Source organism: Stylophora pistillata, chromosome 6, assembly GCF_964205215.1.
Source record: "Stylophora pistillata chromosome 6, jaStyPist1.2, whole genome shotgun sequence".
NCBI lineage: Eukaryota > Metazoa > Cnidaria > Anthozoa > Scleractinia > Pocilloporidae > Stylophora > Stylophora pistillata.
The window spans coordinates 23,225,817-23,252,500 of NC_142524.1; the positions used below are offsets into that span (position 1 = coordinate 23,225,817).

Sequence of the window (26,684 nt, forward strand, 5' to 3'; positions counted from 1 at the left end):
TAACACTTTGCTGCAAATTATGCTCGCATAAAGATGGTTTCTAGTTTTTTAAGAAGGGAATAGTTATCATTTTTTTCCGTGGTAGGGTTTCATTTTTGGTGCAATATGTATCAAGATATAATTCATCCATTTCCAGGCTGAGTGTCATCTCGGCGGGCAATATTTCGAAGATCGAGTACGCGCGCGTGAAAAATCGCGCAGATGACGGATGTCTTTGATTGATGCAAGTCACATTTCAATTTTCGCCTAGAGATATCAAGTTTGATCGTTTCCTTCCGTCTTGATGATGGCGGACGAATCGTTCACTGATGGCAGAGCATCGGAAGAACCATACACAAGGGTACGGACCCTGGGACGTGGGGCGTTCGGCGAGGCAGTTTTGTATCGCAAAACAGAGGTAGGAAAATATAAAGTCAGTCTGTTTTTGCCACAACCAGCTGGCCTGCATCGATCTAGGCAAAGTGGCCAGACTCCATCCATTTTGCAAATTTTATTTCTCTCCGGTGGTCCTTCCTGTAGAAAACTGCTGAAAGGTATTTTAAGATGCTGGTGTTTTATCATCAAATATTTTCGGATGGTAGCAAATTTATTTGATTCTTCAGTCTTGGAGAGACCACCTGCCGAAATGATAGAAAAAAGTGGAAGTCGCTTTTGTTGATATTGGACTAGTTGCAATAATTGCTTTTGATTGAAGAAGAAGTTATTTCTTGATTAAAAAGTTTGCTTCTTAAGTATTAAAAGTGACTCTAGAGAACTAAAGTTTCTGATGTAAGAAATAATGGTAGAGTGAGCGCATACATGTTCTTAGTGGCTACATTTTGAAATATGGATAAATTTGAATTAAATGTGGGTGCCTTTAGCTGTTGCATCTTCTTGCGTTTACTAAAGTGATTAAGGTGGCTAAAATTCCGCTTTGGTTGCTAAAACTCCGCATTGGTTGCTAAAATTTCCGCATTTGTGGCATTAGAATTTCATTGTTATTGACTTTCTCTGAGGGATATTTTTTCAAGATTAGAGCAGATTTGAAATCAATAATTTTTAATAAAATTTTGATGGCTTAATTATTTAGCGGTCTATAATATTTTACCGTTGATTCTAAGGCATCAAGCTATCTTATTGTCTTAGCTGTATTAAGGGTGCAATTTTCAGCATTTAGTCAAGTTCAAATGTGGTAGTATAATCAAGTAGGCACTAAGAATAGCCTTCCTTAATCTGGCAATTTATTTAAATTTGGTTAAAAAAAAAACAAACAAACAAATATTCTTCAGAGCAGCATGCAATCATCTTTAAGGAACAAAATCTCAGGAAATAGGGATTGACAAAGTTGGTGTTTGTAACATGGTGATACATCTGCTTATGATAACCCACAGTTGATGAGTTTTGAAAACAACATACTCATCAAAGAAATGTGAGAGATTTATTAATGAAAGCTGTACTTGAACTGTTTGATTTTATCATAAGCCGTTTAAGATGACTAATTGTGTCTGGGTTTAGATTATTGTTATTTGATACCCAAGAAAATGTCAACACAGGAGAGGTTAATACTCAAAGGATTACGCTGCATACTGATACAAGGAGTGGATTTATAGAGGTCACTACTGGGGCAATACTTCGAATTCTTTGACTTGTTGTTCTTACATGTGAACCAGGTGTATAAAGGGGTAGCGGCAAATTAATTTTAATGCTGGGAGAAACCCTGCGTTGGACTGGCATCCCATCCATTGGGGAGTAGAAATACTCCTAATCGCTTCATGCTATGGAAACCAGAGTTCAGCACAGGCCTAATGGGCCACTAGGCTCATAAACAGACTTTACCTCTTACATGTGAAGCAGAGCACGTCTTGTGTATCAACGCATCTATCTGTGGGGATCCTCAAAACCTGCCGCTCTTTGCTCCTGAATAGGCTGATAATCATATAGGATTCTGAATTGTTTATTTAAACAAGTATAAAAATGACATTTTTTACCTTTGGAGTCAAAGGGTTATTTTACAGCATGAAAGATAAAATAAGTTGGATTCCTTTTAACTTTGATAATCCAAGAATAGTTGAAATATCTGAAATATATGGGGATTGACTAAGGATGCACCAAGTACTGGGCACATGATCCATTCAAGTGTTTGATAACAGTATTTAGCTTACTGCAGACTATTTTAAAGCTCCTGATGGAGTGACGGGCCCTTGAATACAGTGCTACAGCAACAGGTCGTATTAGTTCCTGTTTTTCCTATAGCGTTACAGCCAATCAGTATTGCTTTTAAAGCTTGGTCTTCTTCCAATCCATCAAACATTCTTTGGGTTTAACAGGTCTACATGTCATTCTCTGCTACTTCTTTCCCTGTTGGCTCCATCTTTCAGTCTTCTGCTCTAGATTTTGTCTTAATATTAATTTTATTAGCAACTATCCACCGGAAAAAAAAAAAACAAAAACAAACAAAAACAAACAATCTGGTGTTTTGGATAGATAAGTAAATTTATCATTGTTCAGTACCTTTTTGTGGTTAATTGTTTTCTTATATGATTTCCTATTTAAGGACAATGTACTTGTTGTCGTAAAGGAAGTGAACTTGAGCCGGGCAACTGACAAGGAGAGAGTAGATGCAGAGAAAGAAGTGGAAATTCTGTCCTTGCTAAATCACACCAATATTGTAACATATTTTAATCATTATATCGATGGTACATCACTGCTCATCGAGATGGAATATTGTAATGGTGAGGAGATAAGATATAAAATATGAGATTTTATAACCCAAAAAAAAAAACAACAATTAATAGATAATCCCTTTTATTCAATCTAATTAATGTCGTGTTAGATATGAAATGGTCCTTCAGTAGCGTAACAATAAAGTTACTCAACAGGGTGTGACTTTGAACATGATCAATTACATACACAGTTACTCAGTGGGGTCAGCAGAATTCCTTGCGAAAATTGTTGGTAGTAATGGTGAGACCCCAACCAGGATTGTATAGGGGATTGAGGAAGAATCAGCATCAGAAAATTTGGGTGGAATCCCATCTAGGACATTCCAAACTCCTGGTAATCTTAGGTGGGATTAGCAGAACCCCCATCTGGGATCTTATTTTATCTTCTTTTAAATTTCTTTATTCATTTTTATTTTCACTCATTTTTATTCCCAGGTGGAACTCTGAATGACAAGATATGTAGTCAAAAAGAATTATTTGCTGAAGAGGTACTATCGCGATGGTCAATTTTCTGGTGCTACAATTGTAGTTGATATTGTTACAATTAGATATTTTTAATTTCAGATTGTGATCTGGTATTTCTTTCAAATTTGTTCTGGAATGAGTCATATTCATGACTGTGGTGTTGTTCACAGGTAAGTGTCTGCATTGAGTGGTACAGTTCACCTTTTGATACTGAGTGATATTATTAGCCTCTCCAGAGATATTGTTATTAACTCTTCCCTCTGGCTGCTACACATTTCTTTGTAACTTGTGTAGTGTGTAGATGTTGTTACAAGAATTTGGTGTTAGATCAAGGTGACAACTCCAACCTGATAAGTTTCAGCATTCTCATTGAACGTACCGGTACCTGTTTTCTGGACAATATAGGGAGAAGTTGCAGGTTAATCACTTCCAGGATTGAAAGGGTTATTTGTTCTAAGATATTATGTTTTCATCGACTGAGTGGAAGGGACAGAAAAAGAGAGTATTTGGCTGGAGGTGTTACAAACAGAGGAGAGCGTCATGACTGAGAGCCAAATAATCCTTGTTGGGCCCTATGTTATTCAGTCAAGAAGCTTTTTATCATTTGACCTTCACATTTTCTTTTCTAAGCTTTCATCTTGCGGGGCCATATAGCTTTTTCAGGCCCTACATGGGTCATTGCATACAGCCATTGTGTTGAGATTTTTGTCCATTTTTTTTCGATAAAGGCAGGTGGAGTGAAGGGGGTGCACAGTATGTATCATATGATAAAATTATTTGTCGGTATGTAGTTTATTGGGGCATGATTATAATACATGTACAATGGCATTTACATTGTTAGAGATATCAAGACCTTGAACATCTTCCTGACTAAATCTGGACTAGTTAAACTTGGAGACTTTGGCATAGCAACTGTATTAAAAAGCTCTAAAGAATACATGGCAGAATCTGTAAGTGCATTCTACATTAGGAAAGGAGTGATTTCAAAGAAAGTCATTCTATGAATAATGCAATAGATCAGTATCTCTAGATGAGACACTAGTCATGAAGTTGCCAGTCAACTCTCAGCAGGCGGTCAGGTTTGTTGAGAATTCATGGTACTCAACTATGCTCTTGGGTGGAGAGGAATGCTCATGCCCCTGAACCATGTATGCTCTTGGGGGTACAGAGAGGAACTATGAGAGTAAAGTGTCTTTAAAGGCAAAGGACACAACTCATTGAACTGACTAGGGGCCCGTCTCTTGAAAGACCCAGTAACTTAACGGGCACATAAAGCTGTTCTGTTTTCATTCAAGATGGGGATTTCAAAAGTTTTGAAAATGATACAATAAAACTATCAGCTAAAGAAACAAAAGGAATGGTTTAACCAGTTCAATTGCATAGGATTCTGGCACCCTCTTGGATGCCAGAACCTGCTTTCCTATACTTTAAATTTTGATTTTAAAACATGGCTTCGAGCCCGTTAAGTTACCGGGACTTTCAAAAAATGGGCCCCAGGTCTCCAACCTCAGGACCTCTCAGGGACTGTTTAAAACCCTTCAACCTCAAGGATAGACATCTGATTTCTCCTTACATGAAGGTCACAAGAATTGAGAGAATGATCACCAATTAAAGAAGCTCTTGACTGTGAAACAGATTTTCCTTGTCAGTATCTTAGGAAATGTAAGGAGAATATGCATGCAGATGTTAGGGCGTAGAGGGTCAACTGTTCGGTCAACAGTTTATCCACAGTTTTTGTCAACAATGCTAAAAGATATACAACATGTCTCAAAATCTGCAACAAACATAGTGATTGCAAAAAAAGCCTAATTTGCTCTGAACTGTGAAAAGGTTTATAATTATGCTTTATATTAGGTCAGACACTTTGGCCTTTAAACCAATCAATACTCAGACATTTGTAACATTTAATGCCACGGTTAGCCTTAACAATTAGAGATCATTGAAGACTTCATTTTTTCTCGTGATCTCAGAGCAATTTCTGATTCAAAGTTCGAGGGACACAGGATACTGAGCAAAAGTGGGAGACGGAAAAAATTGCAAGAATTAAAGTGTTGTATCATAGCTAAATGTATGTTTAAGATTGCAGTTTAACATTTTTTTTTTCATTTCATATGAATCCAAAATGTCACAATTTTTAGGTTGTTGGAACACCATATTACATGTCACCAGAGATCGTCCAGGGACAAAAGTATGTACCTGTTCTTGAATTTGCTTTATTTCTAATACTTTGTGAAATTACAATGGGGAGCCATTATCTCCCTGGCTTTGTTCAAAGTGAAGGTAATGCACTGATTGATAAATTTAACATTTATGTGTAGGTATAACCAAAAGAGTGACATGTGGGCTTTGGGTTGTGTCTTGTATGAGATGCTCACTTTGAAAAAAGTGTTTGATGCAACTGTAAGTAATTATAATGATAATTGTTATAATTGTAATATTGATAATATTAATAGCAATAAATAATGATGATAACAATAATAATGATTGAGTAATAATTAATATGTTATGCTGATAATAGGTTCATATAAGTTTATTTGCTGCTGCTCACACCTACTTGTAAAATTGTGACAGTTTGTCAACTGGAACTTGAACACTTGTGATACCATAATAAATGTTAATAATAAATACATTTATTTATACATGTATATGTTGTAGTTCAATTTTCTCCTTGGTTCAAATTTTATTTTCCTTTGTTCTCAGTCATGTTAATGTATGATAATGAGTTTGAAACAAACGAAAATTAAATTTGAACCAAGGATAAAATTGAACTACAGCATGTATAACAGAAATGACAAAACTGAGGGAATTGTGCCTTTTAATTTTTATCTATAACAATAATGAAGAATAATAATCAAACAAAAGAATGTATATATTTCTACTTATTTTGAAATATAAGTGAAGAGCTTAATTTTCTGGCTCTTTCTCAGATTATTGTGGCTGACAAGTAACTTTAAGCCAACATGCCTACAGCTGCTACAAAAGTGAAATTATGAAGTAGAAACCAAAATCACTAATTCTTTGTGGTTTGTTGTAAATCAGTCTTTTTCTCTCTTAGAATCCTCTTAGATTAGTGTCTGAAATAGTGAAGGGGAAATATGAAGATATTGATCCACAGTACACTCAAGACATGAATGGCCTAGTTAAAGTCCTGCTGTCACATGTGAGCAGTAAAAGCATTTCGTGCTCAATACTTTTCATAGTCTAGTCTATTCACCAGTGCTCTACATCTTTGCAATCTGACCACAATTAAACCTTGCTAACTCAAACTCCAATGGCAAATGAATAGTGGTTCAACTTAACGGGGGTTCCAGTAATGGGGATTGGTGTTGAATTTCAATTATTCTGTTGATCGATATAAATGAGGAATAATTTCTACCATTGTTGCACAGTCAGTTATCTTCAATTGTTACTTTACCTAAGTTCAAATTTACCCTCAACTGAATTAACTGGAACTTAAACAAATCAAAGAGACTTTGAGCCTTAAGTTCATGTAATCAGGGAGATTGATTGAACTGAGTTGACTGGAAAAATGGGGCAAATCACATTTTGTTCAAGTTAGTGGAGTGTTTCGAGCTAACTGAGTTTGAGTTAGCGGGGTTCTGCTGTATTTCTGAAACGATTACTTTTACTCTAGAGCCCAGAAGACAGGCCAACAATCAGTGGAGTTCTTGCTATGCCCTTGTTGAGTAATTTAGGAAGGTAGGCAGACCTCATCATTTCATATTGATAAAGGTCTCAAAAAATCAGTTTGCATAAGAAATGGAAATTAACCACTTAGAGGACTGTATTCAATAACTAAATAGTTATGTGTGATGCTTTCGTAAAAGTTGTGGGGAATGAAATCCAGAAAGATAGCCAGAGCAAAAATATTAACAATGAAGAAATAAGACTTAAGGGAGAAGAGAGCAAAAATTTATTTCAATCAACATTTTATTGCTGGTGTTAATTGTTTTCTCTCAAAATTTTCCTTAAAAGTTTTTGAGGTAGAGTGCAATCAAAGCAAGACAGAATGTTGGACAAGTGTGGTGTGAGAAGGGGATGGGGGGGAGGTTATTTAAAAGTCATTTGCTGGAAAAGTGATCCGACCTATATTTTTCCTTTTTTTCTTCTTCTTCGTCTTGTCCTTTTGCTCGAAGAGAGATGGAAAAAAAAGTTTGGGAACTAAATTCTTCAACCAGGAGGGCCAGGTAAGTATGTGTATTCATAACATTTTTTTTTCAAGTTGTTTACCTCTGCTGTTTAAACTTGACACTCAACTTTCGATGTAACCTCTAAGACTCACCAATATCATACACAAGTCTGAGAATTCAATTAAGACTTTTCTTTTTAAGCAAACCTTTTAATAGTAGTTAAATTATGAATCCTATATAGCCGATTTAACTGTAATATGTAATTATTATTATTATTTTTTTTTTTAATTAGATGAGATTTTAATATTTAGAGATATCAGTTGTAAAGCACTATTGATATGTTATTGTAAATAGTGCTGTATAAGAAATAAATTAATAATAATGATAATAATAATAATAAAATGAAAGGGATTTGTGGTTTATTTTTCCTTTTGTTAGGCTAGTCAGTGGAACAACTGAAGTTGTACCTGTGATTACAGCCAAAACCAGTGAGGTGAGAAACTTGATGAAGCAATTAGTCCCTGACGTGGGATATTTTCATCAGAACCTCACTTACATGCACTGTGGACGATCACCTCGATGCTTTAAGATTTACGAGTTGGGTATTTGTAGTTCTTGTGAATACAATTTTAGGGTTGTCAAATCCCCTCTGTGTCCGTTAACGCCAAGCATGAGGTAAAGATGGCTTGATATTGGGCGTTTTTTGTTTTTTGTTTTTGTTTTTGTTTTTTTGGTTTTTTTTTCATTTTTAATGGACCAAAATGAGTCCATGCCAATTTTTTTTTTTAATTTTTTTTTATACTTTGCGCGGAATCAAAGCGGGCAAGCCTGCTCGCTTGGGTAGCCAATCACAACACAGGATTCGCTTCATATTGCCCACAGGCGCTGCCAGCTGTATAATAAATTAGGATACTGCAAGGGTATCATTTATGCAATAGTGTGGGTAAGGATTAGGATGAGTGTCAAGCAACTTATTTACGTGTCTTATATTCTTGTTGTTTGTGGTTATTGTCTACAGGTTTTCTACTGGGGTGGAGGTAAACAAACCCCTCACAAAGTTGACATGTTCCAGGGAGGTCATTCTGCCCTGCAGGTGAATTTTCTTTCTTTTTATCAATTTTTACTGATGCCAGGATATGCCCCGGATGTAGGCCAAGATCATTGTCAGTACAATCATTAGAATATTTTAATTAAATAAATTGGATTTTAGCAGTGGTACATTCAACAAGGCCACCTGATCCAACTAAAACATTTTTGCCGTTTTGATCTTTGTGGGCATGGCGGAATGAATAACCGATCGCGTGCTTCTTGACGTTAACCTGCCCAAATAAGACGCGAGTGGTGCAGGCTAGAGGCTAGTATTCTCACATTTGTTTTCTCCTTATCGCCTCGTTTTCCACTTTTGACCTTAATTATCGATGCTTAGCTCTCAATTGCCGTCTTCGTGACACAGTTTGACGATGTGACGACAACAGAAACAAAGTTGACAAAGTGCCGGATAATGTGAAACGAACACAAAATGGATTGAGTGAAGTGTTCAGCTCTCTTGGTCAGAGCTTCGGGGCATTACTTTTGAGTGCCTTTCACAACGGTAATCCAGTTTGACTTTTCCATGAAGTCTACAACTAAAGACATTTTCATTTCATTTCAGCTTGCTGTTGGTCAGTCTCATTTCGCTGTTGTCACTGTTGAAAATGAACTGTTTACATGGGCTGTAAGTATGAAATTTCACCCAAAATCCCAGGACGTTTTACATTCTAACTTCTTTAACTCCATGAGCTCTTTTCACCGTCACCCATTTGTTGCCCAAAACAGTGTCTTTTTTTTTGTGGAAAGGAGGGGGGGGGGGGGGAGAGAGAAGAAGTCAATATAGAAACGGAAGACACCCAAGTTTGTCAAGTGTCGACATCGATATCAATAGTACTTTCTGCACCCTAACTTACGAAGAGTCTAACATGTTAATTAGTTGTTATTAACCGAGCGGGAGGTCTGTATGAGATAATCTTGACCGAGGTTGCCAGTACAGACCGAACGCAGCGAGGTCTGTACCAGCGACCGAGGTCAAGATTCTCCCATACAGACCGACCTTGCTCGGTTAATAAGATGTTTATTATATGGCTGTGTCTTGTATGCCAATTTTTTATATTCTTTGTACCTCTTTTTTCTAGATCGGTCTAGATGGGAAATTCTAGACCGCTTTCACTATTGATTCCAGCCAATCAAATTCGTGAATTCGGTAGTTCCCAGCCCTTGTGAGACACAGCCATATAATAATTTGGTTTTATCAACTGAGTTAATGGTGTAAATTGGCCACCGTGAAGAGTTACTTTTTATCAATAGTAGTTGACAAAACCAAATTATCTTGTCGTTACCCCCCCCCCCACCCACCACCCCGCCAATGCAGCGCCAAAGTCTCTTTAGAAACTTGCCCCATTCATTTAACTGAAGTTCCGATTAGTTTGGGGTATTTTTCGAAAGAGAGTCGAGAAACCGAAAACCGCTCATAAAGTAGTCGCCCTTTGTTCTGTTCAGACTACGAAATAACCTTCGCTCTCGACAACGTTAAACGATCACTTTAAAAGTCTAACGAAAGACTTGTACACGCTTCGAGTAATGACTACAACTCTTCGAGCGAAAAGCACATGTTCTGGCACCCCATAATACTAACACAACGAATGTCCCCAGTAGGGTGGTCGCATTACAAATCTAGTCTCCCAGGGGGTCATGATACTCTTCCGCAGCGGGTCCTGGCCCGAACACCCCTAGCCAATCAGAACAAGCAAGATATCACAGTGACCCAATAGCAAATCATTGCCTATTGATTCAGTGTGGTATCTCGCTGGTTGCAAAGTATTAACAAGGAAACTACCGGAAGCGCGGATGTTTTTTTAGTGTTAGTTTGACTCTGATTAGAGCTATGACAAATCCTGGCCTTCTCTCGACCCAGAAATCTCTCTTTTTTTCCCAGAATGCTCATGGCGGTAAAAAGATGGTGGGACAGTTAGGACATGGAGATACCGCTTCATATCGCATTCCAAAACCAGTTGAAGCTTTGCATGGAATTCCCATCAAACAAGTGGGCTGTGGAGATGAATTTACCGCATGCGTCACAGGTACAGATGTATGTTTTGTAGAAACACTCTTGTGCAAGTCCAGCAAAGGTCACCCCATTTTGATGTGTTTCCTTGAGAGTTAACCGGTACTAAATCTTATTGGTTGGCCAGTTCTGATGGCGGGTGAGATGTAGCGGACCTAGGTTTCTGATTGGCTGCCCTAGCGGGAAACATTGGCCCTCTCGAGGTTGTTAGCGTGAAAACCCAAGAGAGTAAAAAATGTGCTTCGTTTCTTTTGAGTACGTTACCATTAGTTTGGAAGTAATGGAGAGACATAGGCAACAACTTGTAATCGTTTTTCTACAAAGTAAATCTCTTTTGGTCGAGCAGCAATTCTGATACAGATTTCCATTTCTTTTGATCACTAGAGGAAGGTACTTTGTACACTTTTGGGTCCGACTACTGGGGCTGCATCGGTTGCAACAACGAGTTGGACGAAGAAGTCGTTACGCCGTACAAAGTGGAATTCTTTGCTGACAATCCTGTGTCACAAATATCGTGTGGAGAGTGCCATGTTGTAGTTGTTACGGGTTAGTTTGTATAATAAATAATTCTATTGATACTGACCCTGATACTGAGATGAAGTCATTTGGCCAATCACAACACGTTCATATGGCGGGGCGATCCAATCAGAACTCGGGAAAAAAAAATTTGTGCCCCGTGTTAAGCTCGGGAAATACATAGACCGAATTCGTGATTTGTGTCGGGTTGGCATCCAGTTGGCCAAAAAACTGATCACTTTGTTTTGTGTGAACCAGTTTCAACGACTACCCCACACAGAACTCAATTAATTTAAAAGGGAAGCCCTGACAAAGGCAAACGAAGCGAATGAAAGAGCGCTAAAGGCTAAATAAGTTGTCTCAGGAGGTCGTGAATTGGTCGTTGGTTAGTGGAAACCATAACCAGGTTTGCCGTACTCATGAATGAATTAACGCTAGGCCTACTCTGGGACCTTAAGTGTCCTAAAGTCGCCTTAAGTCGCTATTGTGACTTATGAGCATACAAAAGTAACCAAAATGACTATTGTGTTTATTGCAAGGGATTCTGTAAATATTTTTAAGGTTTATGGAGAGACTGTTGCTAACTTTGATTTTATCACTTCAGTCAAATAAAATCGCTTTAAGTCGCCTTAAGTCGCCTTAAATTGCCTTGAATCGCATAAAGTCCCAACATTTTTCTGCCAATTTTGCTTAAGTCGACTTAGGCCCCAGAGTAGGCCTAACGCTCTCTCGAGCCTTTTTTGATCGTTTTCACCGTCTTCCCATCCCTCCTCACTTTTGCAGTTTCAAAAGAAGTTTATTCGTGGGGCTGTGGCGAGTACGGTAAGCTCTTTTTTATCTCTTAAAGTGAACTTCAGCAAAACAAAAGGACAACAATTAGCTTTGTTAAATTGTCATTTTGAATAAGTGTTAACCCTTTAAGCCCTAAGACTGACTGGATTCTAATTTCTCCTTACAATATCACCCTTAATCAAATATAAAGGTCAGGAGAATAAAGGAAATGATCCCCAATTTAAGAAGCTCCTGATTGCTAAACAAATTTACCTGTCTGTATCGTTGGAAATGTAAAAAGAGCAGTGCAAAGAAAATTAATACCAACGTTGGGGTGTAAGGTTTTCTAAAACTTAAAAGTGTCTTAACCACTCGTTGTTGATGTAAGAATTAGCTGAGCTTTGCAGCCACCCAATTCTCTTTTTCATAACTTTTGCATCCATTTATATCTGAGCATTTTTCTAATACAATTTTTTTCCCTTTCAAGGTCGTTTGGGCCATGGTGACGAAGACGATTGTGCGGCCCCTCAAAAGGTACATGTGCATTGCACTGATTTTTTTTTTCTTTCCTTTTCTTTGCCTAACGCCTAAAGACTCGAAGAATATAAGGCCAGGGGGCGTGACTGCTCATGCTCGTGGTTGCACGAGCAAAAGGCGTGTGCTAGCGGAGGATGACTTAACCTCTACGTATCACAAACGGGAGACTTATCCTAGCCAAGGCAAGAAACTAAAAACTAAGCGAAAGGAACAAATTAACGCAGCTGATGAGTTTTTCTTTCGTCCGTGGCCGTGATTACGTTCATTTATTTGTGACGATTCGTCAGCTTGCCATAGTTCTCATGCGGCTCGCTCGAAATTTACCGGAAGAATTGAAATCCATACCTCGCCAGAATTAAAGTTAACCTTGCTCTTGATGCACTTTGCACCAGGTGGCCGTACCATCGCAGTGTACGGTTGTGTCAGTTTGCTGTGGCTCAGATTTCACGTTCTTGCTGACCTCAACTGGACGACTGTTGGGTTTTGGTAACAATGAGGAAAATCAGCTAGGACTTGATACACCACAATCACTCAGGAAAAGACAAACTAAGGTGTGTTTAACTGCTAAAGTGATTCCTTGTTCACCGTCCGCTGCCGGTTAATACGAAAACGGCCAACAAGTCACGTAAAATCACGCTCTATTTGATCAGATTGTAAGGGACGAAAGCCGCAAGCTCCATGATCTGCTGCCTCCACGCAACGAGTCCACCTATCGCACCCGCAGCCAGAGATACTTCAAGCTACCGATTTGTAAGACAACTAGGTTCAAAAACACATTTATCATGGCGAACAGTTTTAATTATTAGTAGCTATCTCAATTATTTGTATTTTGGTTTTTGATACTTCTCTTATTGTGTTTTGTTGTAGATTACATTTTGCGGCTTTTATTGTAGTTATCTTAGAGTAAGATATAATTTATTCCCATTGTAAAGTAAGTCGTATTTCAGCCGGTCCTGAGGCTGCAATGATTTTACTTCCTAATAAAGCTATATATCGTAGTGCCAAGTAGGCTCTATAACCAATCTCGCCTCCAACAAGCGCGAAAGGAATAATTCTTTGATTACATTTTTTTCAGTCCTGAACGTTTGGATGTTTGGAATATTTTTCAACTTCGCAATAGTTGACACAATGCATTTCCATATAAGTTTACTCGGAATTTATGAACGATAACCTCTCTTTGGCGCGAAAATAAGTACGGATATTTGTCTGCGGACATTATCTGTTCCAAGATACGAACATTTTCCTTAGAGCAAATATACGGCAAGCATATTTTCACGCAAAATAAAGGCTATTGTCTTATTATCCTCCAAATATTTTGCAAAGCGCGTGAAAAATATTCACGAACAGCTTACTGTTTGCTGCGTTGGATATTTTATTTTGAGTGTTTTGTAATTTTTTTTTGTAATTTTAATTTAATATTTTTATTGCGCAAAGTAACATGTGGATATGATCAAATGCGCATCACAACACTTTTCGGGGGACTTTGGCTGGACTGCATCAGCAGTTTACAAACAATTGAAGGAAACTTATTTGGAGATGCCCCCTCCCCCACAATTCCCAGTAAACAGGCCAGACCACATCACAGTAATCTCGTGAGTGGGTTCTTTAACGTCCCCTGCCTAACCAAAATAACTAATTAATAGATGCAGGAGACGGGACCTACGGTTTATTCGTCCTTATCCGAGAAGACTAGAATGTCTATCCATTTCTTGATATTAAAGAAAGGTAGCGCATTCTCCTCAGTTATTTTAAGACCTTGAATGTTGGTCCGGCCGGGGCTCGAACCATCGACCTCGACCTCCCGCACAACAGTCCAGCGCTCTAACCAAATGAGCTAACCGGGAGGCGGTATGACTTCATAAACTTACGAACATTTCTGATTTCAACGTAATGGAATATAAGTTTTCCAAGTAGCGATTGAAATTGTTCTGTTTTGAAATGCCTTTTATTGTCTTACTATAGAATTTTTGCGGTGATCACATATTTGAACGCCGTTTGTTGTACCTCTACTTTATCCACTCAGTGACTTACTTGTTTCATTTTCAGTCGGCCACAGGTCACTTGCCATACGTCACGCGTCCTAAACCTGTTATGCCTCTTAACAAGTGAGTACCTTTTTTAAGACACACAGTTCGCTCTTTCCCTAACATTTTTCGTATTTCAAAGGCGCATTGCAGAGGGAAGTGACCTGCAATGAATTAACATCCCAGCCAAAGGAAATAGTTTCAATAGCCAATAGCCTTTGTGTAAGAAAGTACGATAAGCAGTTTCTAGGCAACCGTTGAATTTTAGTGGAGACAAGAATACTGCGTTGTATAATGACTTTTTGGTTGTTTGTTTGTTTTTCCAGGTACAGTATAACTTCTGTTTCAGCCGGGAGATCACACTCAGCTGTCATAGACGGTAGGCTTGTCAACCGCGGAAGGCGCAGTTTAGTTACAATGAGTTGCAGCTAATGGCTCGAAGTGTCTACGTCTAATTTGAGTTGTTTTCTCACTAGCAAAGTGATCTGAAATTACCTCAATGCACTCTTGAGAGAATTTCGAGCGGCTCCGTGTGCTGGCTACTTTCGCGCGCAAATTGAAGACGGAGAAACAGCCCATCAGTGGCACTAGGAAAATTCTGTGAAGTGCGTCATCAGTGTTCAGTCCTCTCGGGAGTTTCGAGAAAGGAAGCGAACAGATTGGAGTTTGTTAATATATAAAGGCTTACTTCTCATTGCCTTCTACTTTCACGCGTACATTCGAGAAGGCGAAGCGACCAATCCGATAGGCGAGACGAATATTCGTATCTTTGTCTTTGGGGTTGAATCTTTGTTTTCTCGCAGTCACGAAGTCACTTTAGTTTTTCTGGTTAACCTTATCTTAAAGTGTCTTTACGGCCAACAGGGTTTTTATTGTTTTGGTATCTCTTTAACCTGTAAAAAAGTATTCTCAAAGAAAAAAATATATGATTCTGACGCCTCTTCACCCTAAAATCGAGCTTTAAAGTTCCCGCTTCGGCCACGCCCAATGAAGTTGACCGCGTAAGGGAAGATTGCTGATGAGTGACGTCACTCCAGGAGCGTCTCGAGCGTCGCGTTGTTACTTTGCTTGACAAACGCAGTACTTTTACAACACATCTATCGGGCATATTTATGTCGCCGAAAACTCTTTACCTTACTGCAAAAACAGTGACATGAACCACTGGCGGGATTTGGCGCGTTGCTGACTTGATGTCACGACCCAATCTCTTTTTTGCCCCGACTCACCGTCACCTTCAACGGGCGTGGCCAAAGCGGGAAGTTTAAAGCTCGATTTCAGGGCGAAGACTCGTCAGAATCCAATTTTTATTTAAGCTTACTTTTTGACATGTTAAATACATACCAAAACTATAAAAATCCTATTGGCCGTATAGACTCTTTAACCTTTTGTTATATTTGCTGATAGCCTACGGCCGGCTGGTAACAGTGGGGTCCAACCGGTTCGGGCAGTTAGGAGTGGGGGATTTCAAGCCCCGCGCGGGGCCTTCTATCATTAGAGGGGAAATGGTCGGTAAAAGGGTTGTACATGCTGCGTGTGGAGATGACTTCACAGTGGTGGCAACCGCAGGTAAGTGACTAACTTATACGGAAATTCATATTATCTGAGTCTATGAAATTTTACTTCGACAATTATGTTGTAAGTATAATCAACTCCGTTGTTTGCAGACATCGATCTGGTGCCTGTTATAGCGTGAGTCCGAAAAAATGAGGAGCGAGAAAACACCGTTGGGGGAAAAAGGGAATTGGGGCTCTGGCCTTGAACAAAAAAAAGTGCTCCAGTTCTGTTCAATATTTTGGCACACAGAAGTATTTCAACCACCTATTATGACAGCAAATTAAAAATTAAAACGCAGCTGAAGAAGCAAAAATAAAACCACACGAGTGATAGGGCAAAAAGACAAGGAAAAATTCAGAAATGGGGATACATCTGCTGAAATGTTTAAATGTGCAGATCAGTGTCTGCTGAAACAAGAAACGGAAGTGTGTCGTTGGGACCCAAAAATTTGTCGTTAAGTCTGTAATGAAAGGAGTTTGTTTCCGTCAAAATTCTAGACAAATTTTGCCAGGAATCTTTGGGGTGTCCGGAAAATAAAGAGCTCACTGTGTGGGGTTTTTTAACATTTTAAACCCAAACCCTTAGGGCGACTAGCCTGTTATTTCATCTTACTGCTAAATCAAACATCAAGATCATGAAAGTAAAGGAAATGTTCACCAACCCAAGAATCTTTGATTGTTAAACAAATTTTCTTCTCAGGACCAAAGGAAATGTAATGATTCTTGACTTACTTGGTGATGACCTCCGCTCAGGTTGTCGAAACTGGACTAAGATCATTCGACTGGCAACAGCTATTCACTTGTACCTGATGATGACTTCCGCTCAGGTTGTCGAAACGTCAGTCAACACCACCGACAACAGTACTTCTCAGGACTACACTCACCCGGACGATCACACTACACTCACCCGGACGATCACACTACACTCACCCGGACGATCACACTACACTCACCCGGACGATCGCACTACACTGTCACTTGTTATAGTTCCCCACTAAATTTTCTCCGGTTCTTATTGGTTTAAATTGATCACGTGACGCGATAGTGTTCATCCGTGGAGAGACACTATCAGCCCATAGTGCCCGCCCCGGGGAAAATACCCGGATGGATAGTGCCCGTCCGCGGAAAATACCTGGATTGATAGTACTCATCCGTGAAAAGTTTTGAATAGTTTGACGGCCGCGAAGTTAGGCAGATCGGAAAAACAGTGACTTTTCAATTCTGACAGGTATAACGTATTATTTAGCCAATGTACGGTTGCGAATTATTGACATTTGTGACAAGCTGTAGGCGCGGAAGAAAATTTAGTGGTGAACTATAGAAACAATAGAGTGTTTATGTCTCGGAACTATCGGTCTGATAGTTGCCCCTTGGAAATTTGATGTTCTTAAAACCAGCACATTTGTTTTAAGAACATCAAATTTCCGCGGGTCAACTATCAGCCGATAGTTCCTCGACAGAAACACTCTATTGTTTAATTAACCCCGGGTTCAAACCAGTAAAATGAAATGTATTGAAAAGAGTACGTAGAATATTGGCACTGAGGTTAGGCTGTTAAGGGTCAATCTTGATTTGTTTTTGTGTTCTTCAGACAATCAGATCTACTCGTGGGGTAGGGGTGACAATGGTCGACTTGGTGTATTGACTGACAGTCTCGCACGCGCCAAGGGTGGAATCCCGTGTACAGCTGTCCCGAGGCCGATCTTTGGCGCCCTACACGTGATGTCCTGCGTGGCGTGCAGACACTGGAATTCTCTCATCGTTGCAGGTAAATATGAAAAAGCTCGTGAAAAAGTTTTGAAGAAATTTTGAGTGTTGATAGGAGTGGCCAGTCTTTGCTTGTTTCATTTATTTCTCCTTTCAAAGAAGTCTTTGTGCAGACTTCGACGGTGAAAGAGCCGTATATTTGTATTGATGCGCGGTCTACCTGAAGATGTTTTAGGTGAAGTGTGAAGAAGTTTCCTGGGACTGGGAAGACACGTTTAGCATGGGTAAATACGGCTCCTCACACAACGCATTCTCAAACCAAGCGAAGATGGCGAGAATCGAGTGTGAAAAACCCAAACGACGATTCTGGATGAGACTACTTAGAAGCGAAAGAAATACAGTTGGGGTTTGGGTATTTTATTTTTTTAAGTAAATATGAGGAATGAAATTCATTTTTATCTGTGAACTAATTTCTGAGTGAGAAACAGTAGACCACAATTTCACGCATAATTCTGGATTCGTCTTTCTTTTTTTCACAGAACGTGTCCTCAGTTCGCGGACTGTCAAACGTGGAGGGTCTCAAGGGCGATCTCTAGAGTCCCAGTCGTGTGAGTACAGTTTTTACTTCTCGGGGAGGCGTGAGAGATGGAAAGAACTAGATCCCCATAACGTGCTTATCAAACATTTCATAACTTGGTTTTTGATCGGCTTGAAAGTTTGCTTTGCTATATCGCTGTCGCCTGAAGAAAATTTTTAGCGAATGCGTCACAGATCTTCCCCATCAGTTGGAGCCGAAGCACTCTTACAGTGAAGACAGACAGGAAAGTGAAGTAGAAGCACTCTTACATTGAAGACAGACAGGAAAGTGAAGTAGAGCACTCTTACAGTGAAGACAGACAGGAAAGTGAAGTAGAAGCACTCTTACATTGAAGACAGACAGGAAAGTGAAGTAGAGCACTCTTACAGTGAAGACAGACAGGAAAGTGAAGTAGAAGCACTCTTACATTGAAGACAGACAGGAAAGTGAAGTAGAGCACTCTTACAGTGAAGACAGACAGGAAAGTGAAGTAGAAGCACTCTTACAGTGAAGACAGACAGGAAAGTGAAGTAGAGCACTCTTACAGTGAAGACAGACAGGAAAGTGAAGTAGAAGCACTCTTACAGTGAAGACATACAGGAAAGTGAAGTAGAAGATGAAGAATATTGAGGAGCGTTAGGGTTGAATTCTGATAATGTTCACCGCTGATCGAACACTTGATGAAAAGATCTGTGACATATTCACCAAATTCTCTTCACCGCGAGAGCTCCGAGCAACCATTACTGATCATCAGCCCAAAAGATTGGAGGTTCTCCTTTAAGACAAGATAAGTCACTATTTCTGAGGTGGCAAATTGTTTTTTTTTTTTTTTTTTTTTTACCATTGACAGCGGGTGACAACGGCGGAGATTCAGTCTTTTCGGAGCAGATGGGATTAGTCATCAATCATGACAGTGGCGCCAACCACCCGAATGTCCACTTCAGCGAGACTAAGGACTCAGGTGTGGGCCGCTCGCCTCGAGACCCTGGACCCGGCGTAAGGAGTGTGGGAGAGAGCAGTGTGCCACCAGCCTGGCTCCAGGATGTAAGTGTTGATTTGTTGTTACCTTCTTAAGAAACGCCTGTAAGGTCTTTTCACTTCGAAGTAAAGTTTACGCTGTGATAGGAAGAATGGGTAAATAAAGCAAATACGGTAACAGTGGCACAAATTCCCACTCTCAAAATGTAAAGCTCCATCCTTCGAACTGTCTGCCAAACGTTTTGTATCATTGTGACTCTAAGAATTTGATGTTTAATCAAACAACAGGCCCTACAGAGATTTTTCTTCGCTCGTGACACCTTTTTACTGGAAAACTAATTGTAGTGTAACGAGATGGGCTATGTTGGTCACCCCTGGGAAAAAATAAGGCTTAAAATGGTACAGATAATGAAGATAAATTTTAGATAAACAATTTTGGTATCAAGTTTTTAAGCCATCATCAAGATGTAAAAGTGTTTTCAATACTTCTTCTGCGACGTGCCTTTGTGTTAATCTTCTCTTACTTGAAATCCCCTCTTAGATCACATTGCACAGTTTTACATACCTGGCTCGGAATTTTTTCTTTTTTTTTTTCTTTTTTGAGCTTGTAGAACTCAACTCAGTTCCTAAATTGTTGTTTGCAACCATTTTGGTGTGGATAATTCCTACCCTTTCCTCCTTCTTTAGGAACTTGACCAGGCGGAGTACATTTCCATCGGCTCAAGCAACTCACACAGCTCGAGCAGGAGCCCGTCCCAGGCAAACGCATCCAGTAGTGGACGTAGTTTGTCCAATTCCGAGAGCAGTGTCCCAGCCTGGCTCAGAAATGTATCAGTTTTTATTATACTATTATTCAGAAGTTCCAGTTGATTTTTTCTGATTAATGAGTATTGTGTGTTGGAGAAGTAGTTAAAATAATGGCGGGTGGTGTCTTGCTTGTCTCGATAAGGCTATTATTATTTCGCTCTTTTGTTGGTCAAGAAACTCATGCCACTCTCTCGGCTATTCAAATTCAAAAATGAACAAATCCCCAAGTTGTCACTTACGTTTTCCTGCGCGTTAGGTGTTTTTTTTTGCCGTCAAGTTGTGTGTCCCCTTGTGATCTTTGTCTGTGCTCTGATCGGCCACAAAGCATGACTTTGTTTGTTATTTTACGATGCTCCTATGAAAAGTTCTCAATGTATTTTTCTAGGTACCGGTAATTATTTATCATCTGGGGGCCTGGAGGATTTTGGTTACGTCACGATAAAATTTCGCTATCCCCCCTCCAGGGTCTGCAGAGCTCTTATGATCCCCCTCATTGGCAGCCATTTTTCTATAGTCTTCCTTTTATACCCTGTTGGTAACGGCTGATGCCCCCTGCCTACCTCCCTGAAAACCACGTACTCCCCCCAAAATCCTCTGCTCCCCTACCACCCTCCCCCCTTCATAAACGATCACTGGTCCTGTTATTTATTCATTTTACTTTTACAGGAACTCCGTGAAGCTGAGTATATTCCCAGACATGGCCCGTCGCCAACCCCTTCTCCAAACAAATAGTAAGTTGTAAAGCCACCGTCAGCTAAGAGATCAACTTGAAATGTCATATCCCCTTATTTGTTAATTCAAAGCCACCATTGTAATGAGAGAAAACAAGGTATCATAGAGCGAACTGAATTAAAAAGTTTCTCCAGAGAGGTCATGTCACTGTTCTTTGCGCTCTTCGATCCTGAGTATGCAACTACCTTAGCGGAGCTTGCAGCGCGCGCAGCGAAGCCCCATAATTTTCACAACTGGTATTAACCTGTCACAACTGGTATTAACCTGTCACAACTGGTATTAACCTGTCACAACTGGTATTAACCTGTCAAGCCCAGAACATTCTCGGTTACATTCCTCGACACGACGTTCAAATATCGCAAAACTTTCAGATGAGCAAAGTTATCTCTGTATTGTGGATGGTAGATAAAGCACTTACAATAGAGTACAATTTCGATACGTTGATGCTTGTTACATGATATTTTTAACACTCTTTGTACTGTTGATACTTCTTTATTCGTTTCTGATAACTTTACACAACTTATTGCCTTCCGATAGGAACTCAAGAATTTGTTTTGTTGTGGTTTTTTTTTTAACATCTCTTTTATTTGACAGAAAACCTTAGTTTCCCTTATTTTTTTTTTTTTTTTTTAGTGAAATATCAATGACTTCAGTAGAGATTCAGTGTGATCTCCTGCCAGGTTAGTCGCTATTTCATGGCCGATGAGAAAATGAGTTGTCGAATGACTGAGAAAGTCGAATTCCATGCCCAGTCTGAGCCATTTTCCGTTAGTATCAACGTTATCTTCTTTTTTTTTTATATTTTTAACTCAGGCGATGTTCAAGAAATGGCAGCTCGGCTTTTAACACTTGAGCAGGAGAATTCAAAGGTAATAGTTCCTTCTTGTTGATGAACTTTGAACCTGTGATGATTAGGCCAAGTTTTCTCGTCGAAGAATGAACCTCGTAAAAAGGGCAAAGTCCGCTTTAGGCGCGCTTGACATACAGAGAATAATACATGGGGTCGCGTAGATATGGACTTTTTCTTCTTGTGTTCAACACGATATCCTACTCGTTCGCAGCGCACACTCGTGACATATAGAGTAGAAGACAAGAATAGAAATTCCATACCTTCAAGTTACCAAGATGGTAAAATGGTCTTTGAGGTTCCTTGGCTCCATAGTGTATTCACTCTTGATGTGATTTCCAATCGGAAAAACGCAGGAATAAACTTGACTACCTGATATATGAAATATTATATATCAGAGATCTTGAAGCCAATACTCAATTCTAAATCAAACTAAATGAGTATGGCAGCGATCTTTGCAGAAATGAACATTACTTAACCAGTAGTGAAAACAAGGCGTGCGGTTAAAGAAATGAGTATGAGAGCGATATTCGCAGTAATGAGAGAAATTCAGGCCTGTACGGGATTCGAACCCGTGACCTCCACGATACCGATGCAGTGCTCCACCAACTGCGGGCTAACAAGCCAAATGGTAGCTGAGGCCCGTTTCTCGAAGCTCCCGCTAATTTAACAGGCCCGAAACCATATTTTAAGTGCTGATAGTTTTAAGGCATAATTATTAAAACTTTTAAAACCCCATCTTAAATGAAAACAGAACAGCTTAACGGTCCTATTAAACTACCGGGACCTTCGAGAAACGGGCCCCTGGTCTTTATGTTGGTTCTAATAAACCTGTGAAGTGATGCTTAAGTAGTGTTCATTGCTGCGAAGATCGCTCTCATACTCATTTCTTGAACCGCAGTTCAAATATATGATTTCCTATATTCACAAACGTTAAATCAAACTAAATCAGAGCAATACTGGTTTTTTTTTCCTTAATGAACATAGTTTCGTAATAGTCACATGTTTTCTTGTCACTTTACGTATTTTGCCACCTATTATAACGCGAAAACTAAGGAACACAAGTTACTTGACAACGACACCCGATGTCGTTCGATAATTTTTTACGTCGTTTCGACATCGTCGGAGTCTGACGATGTCGAAACGACGTTAAAAAAATTATCGTTGTTTTCACGTGCGCTGTTGAGGTTTTAATCAATGCTGGAAATCCTTGTAAAACATCGCAGTTTATATGCATAATAAAAATATTTGTACTATCTCAAGAGAGAAAAATATTCAATGCGAACTAACATCAGTTGACCGGTGTTCCTTCACCTTTTTTCTGTAGCTTAGAGAAACTTTAGCTCAGCAAAGTGCCAAAATGAGGATTCTAAAGCAAGAGGTACGTTTTACACTATAACGGGCGCAAATAGCTCTTCAACCATGTCAGTAATTTTAAAAATAGCTGTAACGCATTTCCCATTAATTTCTTAGCAGTATTTTGAGGTTTATATGAGCTAAAAACTCAGTAGACTGACCTGTTGTACATGAAAACACACGGTACGCGGGAGAGAGACAGGTTGTTTGGGTAGAAAATTCTAGCTTGCTTTTGAAGTGTTCGTTTTTTGTTTCCACACCTCAGAATGCTACTTTCGTCACAAACCAGAAGAGGTTCTGGGAATTAATTGATTCGTGGCACAAAGATTGTCAACAGGACTCTCCTCTGACTGCCGCTAATAAAACGGTAATTCTGATTTTTTACCGTAATGTTTCTCGTGTTTTCGTGAAGAACAGGCCGTTAAAATCGTTACAACTGTGCTAGCATCAGTTTAAATGTTTCAACTGGGGGGCGTGAAGAGAGGATTAAATTGAAGCAGCAATATAGACTTTGTCAGTCTCGTGGTCCATGGGAACGAATGAATGAGTGGGCGGGGAAAAGTCGGCAGGATTTTCAGGATAACCGACAGGGAATGGGGCCAGTCGTTCCTTGCCTCTCCCGTTTTCTCTGGCTTTGCGGTCGTCCCTTAAAGCTGGCTTCCCAGAGCAGGCTACATTGAATGATGTTTATATTTTATCTGCATATTTCACCCTAGGATAAGCGCAGTAGCGGTCCAGCTCACAACTTTACCGACTCCTCTGATGAAACTTGGGATGTATGATATGCCAGTGGATATAGTGCGTATTTCCCTCGGACTCCAGAAAAGGGGTTTGTGACTCCTGAAGCTGGTTAAGTGCTAGACTTCCTACATAGACTGAGTTTATTAGTAGCGAGCACGGTATTCCAAACCCTGACAGCATAGGTAGTGATATTTTCAATATGATAATTTTCTGTCTTACTCGATGCTGGGGCAAATTTATTTCCTCAGTCAGATTAGTTGAGATTGCGGATATTGATTAAGGCTGTGTGAACCCGAGTCTCAATGGCTGTGCATTGGTAGGGAAAGTTATTCTGTAGCTCTCTGTCACACGAGGTTAGAAGGTCACGACCTCCCAGTGTAACCGTTTGCTTAATATTTTTTTGTGCCGTTGCACGTCTTCGCCAAGTTTCCATAGTTCTTGCATTAACTTGTCACACTTTCGTAGTGGTAGCAAGATATGTGCTAATCAGTCATGCAATCACGTGACTAAGCTATATTCCCACAAGAAGTGAATTTAGGGTGGCACACAAATGGCAAGGTCTTATTTTAGCTATTTGAGAGATAACTTGCTCGAAGTTGAGAACTAGCCTTATCAATCAATCCAAAAATACTAGGAACGTGAGAGCGCGTGACTGATCGAGTATGGGTAGAAGTACAATTGACATCTTTAAGGAAACTTTCTGACTCTCAGTGATGTAGTTTGCGATCAGACCCTCATCACTAGCTAGAATTGCGAGGCGAGTGGTTTTCTGTCCGCGAGAAGATTGGAGACGAGTCTGGTAAAGGCCTGCGGAGGGTCTGGCACTCAATATCAGTGTTAGACTTCTTGCAGAACTTCCACTGGCTAGTGTTCCTTAAGGCCTCAAACTTAGTCGCGGGTGAAGAAACGTTCGCACCGAAGTCCGATGATAAGCATTTGCTCTTAGGCTGTCAGTGATGTGGTCATGCATTCAAAACAAGATTTTGGTTGCAACGAACAGTCTATTTGAATTTATTTAAGTTACTGGAATGTCTCTTGGAAATTGAGACAAACGCATCGGCGTTTTATTTATCGTATTATATATTTAAGAATGAACTTTAGGTTGTACAATTCTCTTCAGTAATGATATATTTTTGGGAGAAACGAAAACGTTAATCAAGAGGGAAAGGTGTTTATTTTATTGTAGAACGCGGAAGTAAATTTTATTTGTTCGAGAATGAATGAATACTAAACATGTATAAATATCATAAACAGCTGTACGAGCGGAAGCAATAAGCACTTTATTTATCTTAAAATGGCTGTCCATAGAGCACGTGTTGATAGTCGACTATAGATTGCATTTGAAAACACATTACTTGACGGGGGAATTCCGCGTCAAATCAGTTTTCAGGTGCAATTTAACGCGGAATTCCCTCGTCAGGTAATTGATTTCCCTTGAATCGCATAATTTGAGAAAAATAAGAAGAAAACAGCAATGATATAGTTTGTTTTATCCCGAGCGCAAAACAAGAGATACGAAACGATATCTCTTAGCCTAGTTTTCACCGCGCAGATCCACGCTAAATATCTCGCTTCGTTAACTAATTAGAATGCAAGATTTTATTCAAGTATGCGATTCTAATATTTATTCATAATTAGTCAATCTGTAAAATGGGTCAAACCTCGTTGTAGATTTATTTATTCGACAGAATGATTAAGAATAAATTGAATTAAATTGTCTGTTGTCTGTCGAAGGCGAAACTGAGAAATACAGTGGAATAGCTGTAGGTTTCGTTGTATGTACAGACTACGAATGGCGCATTGCAAACGAAGAAACAACAGTAATGATATGCATGCGTCTGTTCTTGTGTTTATCGGCAAACCGTTTCCCTCTTTCTTCGTAAATTGCAGTCATTAATGATTATCGATTTAGGCCAAAAGTGTTCAAATTTGTTAGAAGCAATCCGTGTTCACCAACTTCAACCTAAACTATCTTCATTTTCTCATTTGTGTACTCTGATTTTTTAAGTATTTGACCACCTTGGCAAACAATTGTCATAAGGTGGCTTGAATAATCGCTGACAGGTTACCTCAATTGCAGATAGCATCCGACTACCAATTCGTCACTTTGTAGCTCACTACCACAGGTCAAATATAAAGTACTCGAGTATTCTCAATTATGATTAGACTTTTCTACGGGGAACGTGCTACCAGCACGTACCTTCATTTTCTTCAGAAGTGCCAAGAGCATTTCTAACGCATCTTTCATGCTCTCCAAACTCCCAGGGTGTTGATATCTCAATTGTTATATTCAAGGTTTATGTTATTATAGAGCACCTGTCTACACCTCTTTGCAATAACGCTGGGATAGAGAAAAGCAAAACCAAAAAAATTAAGGAAATAGGGATTAATTAGCAAGTGAAACTAACTTCTGGCAGCCCCGCAATTTGCACGGAATTTCCACCTAACAATTCCTTCAAACTAGAAGTTCTAAGCGATTCCAAAAATTAAAAAAATGTATATTTATTTAAATGCTCATGCCGTATGCTCGCACCGCATTCTAATTAATTCGAATTTGGCTTTTTTTATTTTTTGTCTTTTGCTTCCTTTTTTTTATTAGGAGTGTATCAGTGAAATAGCGTCCGATATAATTGTAACGTAGTGTCTTAATATGACAGTAAATTGCAGCAAGAACCTGATCTTCGTCATCCCAATTTAATGAGTATCTGACAGCACTCAAATTTGTGCTATCAGACTTTTTGACCTGCGTTTTATTTCACGCTCCTTTCGGCGCACTCTTCCTCTTCTCCACCCCTACGCGTCCTTTTTTTTTTTTTTGAGATGGGATACGGTGCGAAAGGAATTATGGGACTGTTCACCCGTGGCATAGAACAAAAGTACATGGAATTGGCTTTTTGTGATTGTTATCTGCACACATTAATTTGAAAAGCCTCAAGATCACCCTTTTCAAATACCATCAAGTACTTAAGCTAGGTTCCTGTAGCTGTAGCTTAAGAAGACTTTAAGCCGGACGCTTTCGACTTCCTGTCGTGGAAGCGCTGCAGCCATTTCAAGACTTTTCATTCATCATTGAATGGCTTTTGAAATAAGTCACGCACTCTATAGATGGCTGAAGCGATCTTTAAAACAAAACTGCAGGCAAAC

The 26,684-nt window shown here is 39.4% G+C and overlaps 1 protein-coding gene across 2 annotated transcripts; it reads left to right on the plus strand.

Moving 5' to 3' along the window:
• The first annotated feature begins 11 nt into the window (after positions 1 to 11).
• LOC111341335 (serine/threonine-protein kinase Nek9) lies at positions 12 to 25,259 on the plus strand. Of its 2 annotated transcripts, XM_088725236.1 has the most exons (31): positions 13 to 397; positions 2,534 to 2,711; positions 3,138 to 3,190; positions 3,267 to 3,337; positions 4,009 to 4,117; positions 5,306 to 5,355; positions 5,486 to 5,567; positions 6,223 to 6,327; positions 6,802 to 6,866; positions 7,304 to 7,354; positions 7,736 to 7,790; positions 8,316 to 8,390; positions 8,949 to 9,011; positions 10,266 to 10,410; positions 10,779 to 10,940; positions 11,694 to 11,732; positions 12,169 to 12,215; positions 12,611 to 12,769; positions 14,265 to 14,323; positions 14,569 to 14,621; positions 15,647 to 15,808; positions 17,387 to 17,563; positions 18,042 to 18,110; positions 18,930 to 19,123; positions 19,745 to 19,885; positions 20,531 to 20,595; positions 21,230 to 21,276; positions 21,410 to 21,465; positions 22,771 to 22,824; positions 23,065 to 23,166; positions 23,516 to 25,259. In XM_088725236.1, exons 1-31 carry the CDS (start codon positions 284 to 286, stop codon positions 23,579 to 23,581), a joined length of 2,868 nt encoding a protein of 955 aa, XP_088581362.1. In that variant the 5' UTR covers positions 13 to 283; the 3' UTR covers positions 23,582 to 25,259. The 2 variants fall into 2 exon arrangements, with proteins under 2 accessions (XP_088581363.1, XP_088581362.1); XM_088725237.1 differs by lacking the exon at positions 23,065 to 23,166 and having other exon boundaries at positions 12 to 397.
• The last annotated feature ends 1,425 nt before the right edge of the window (positions 25,260 to 26,684 follow it).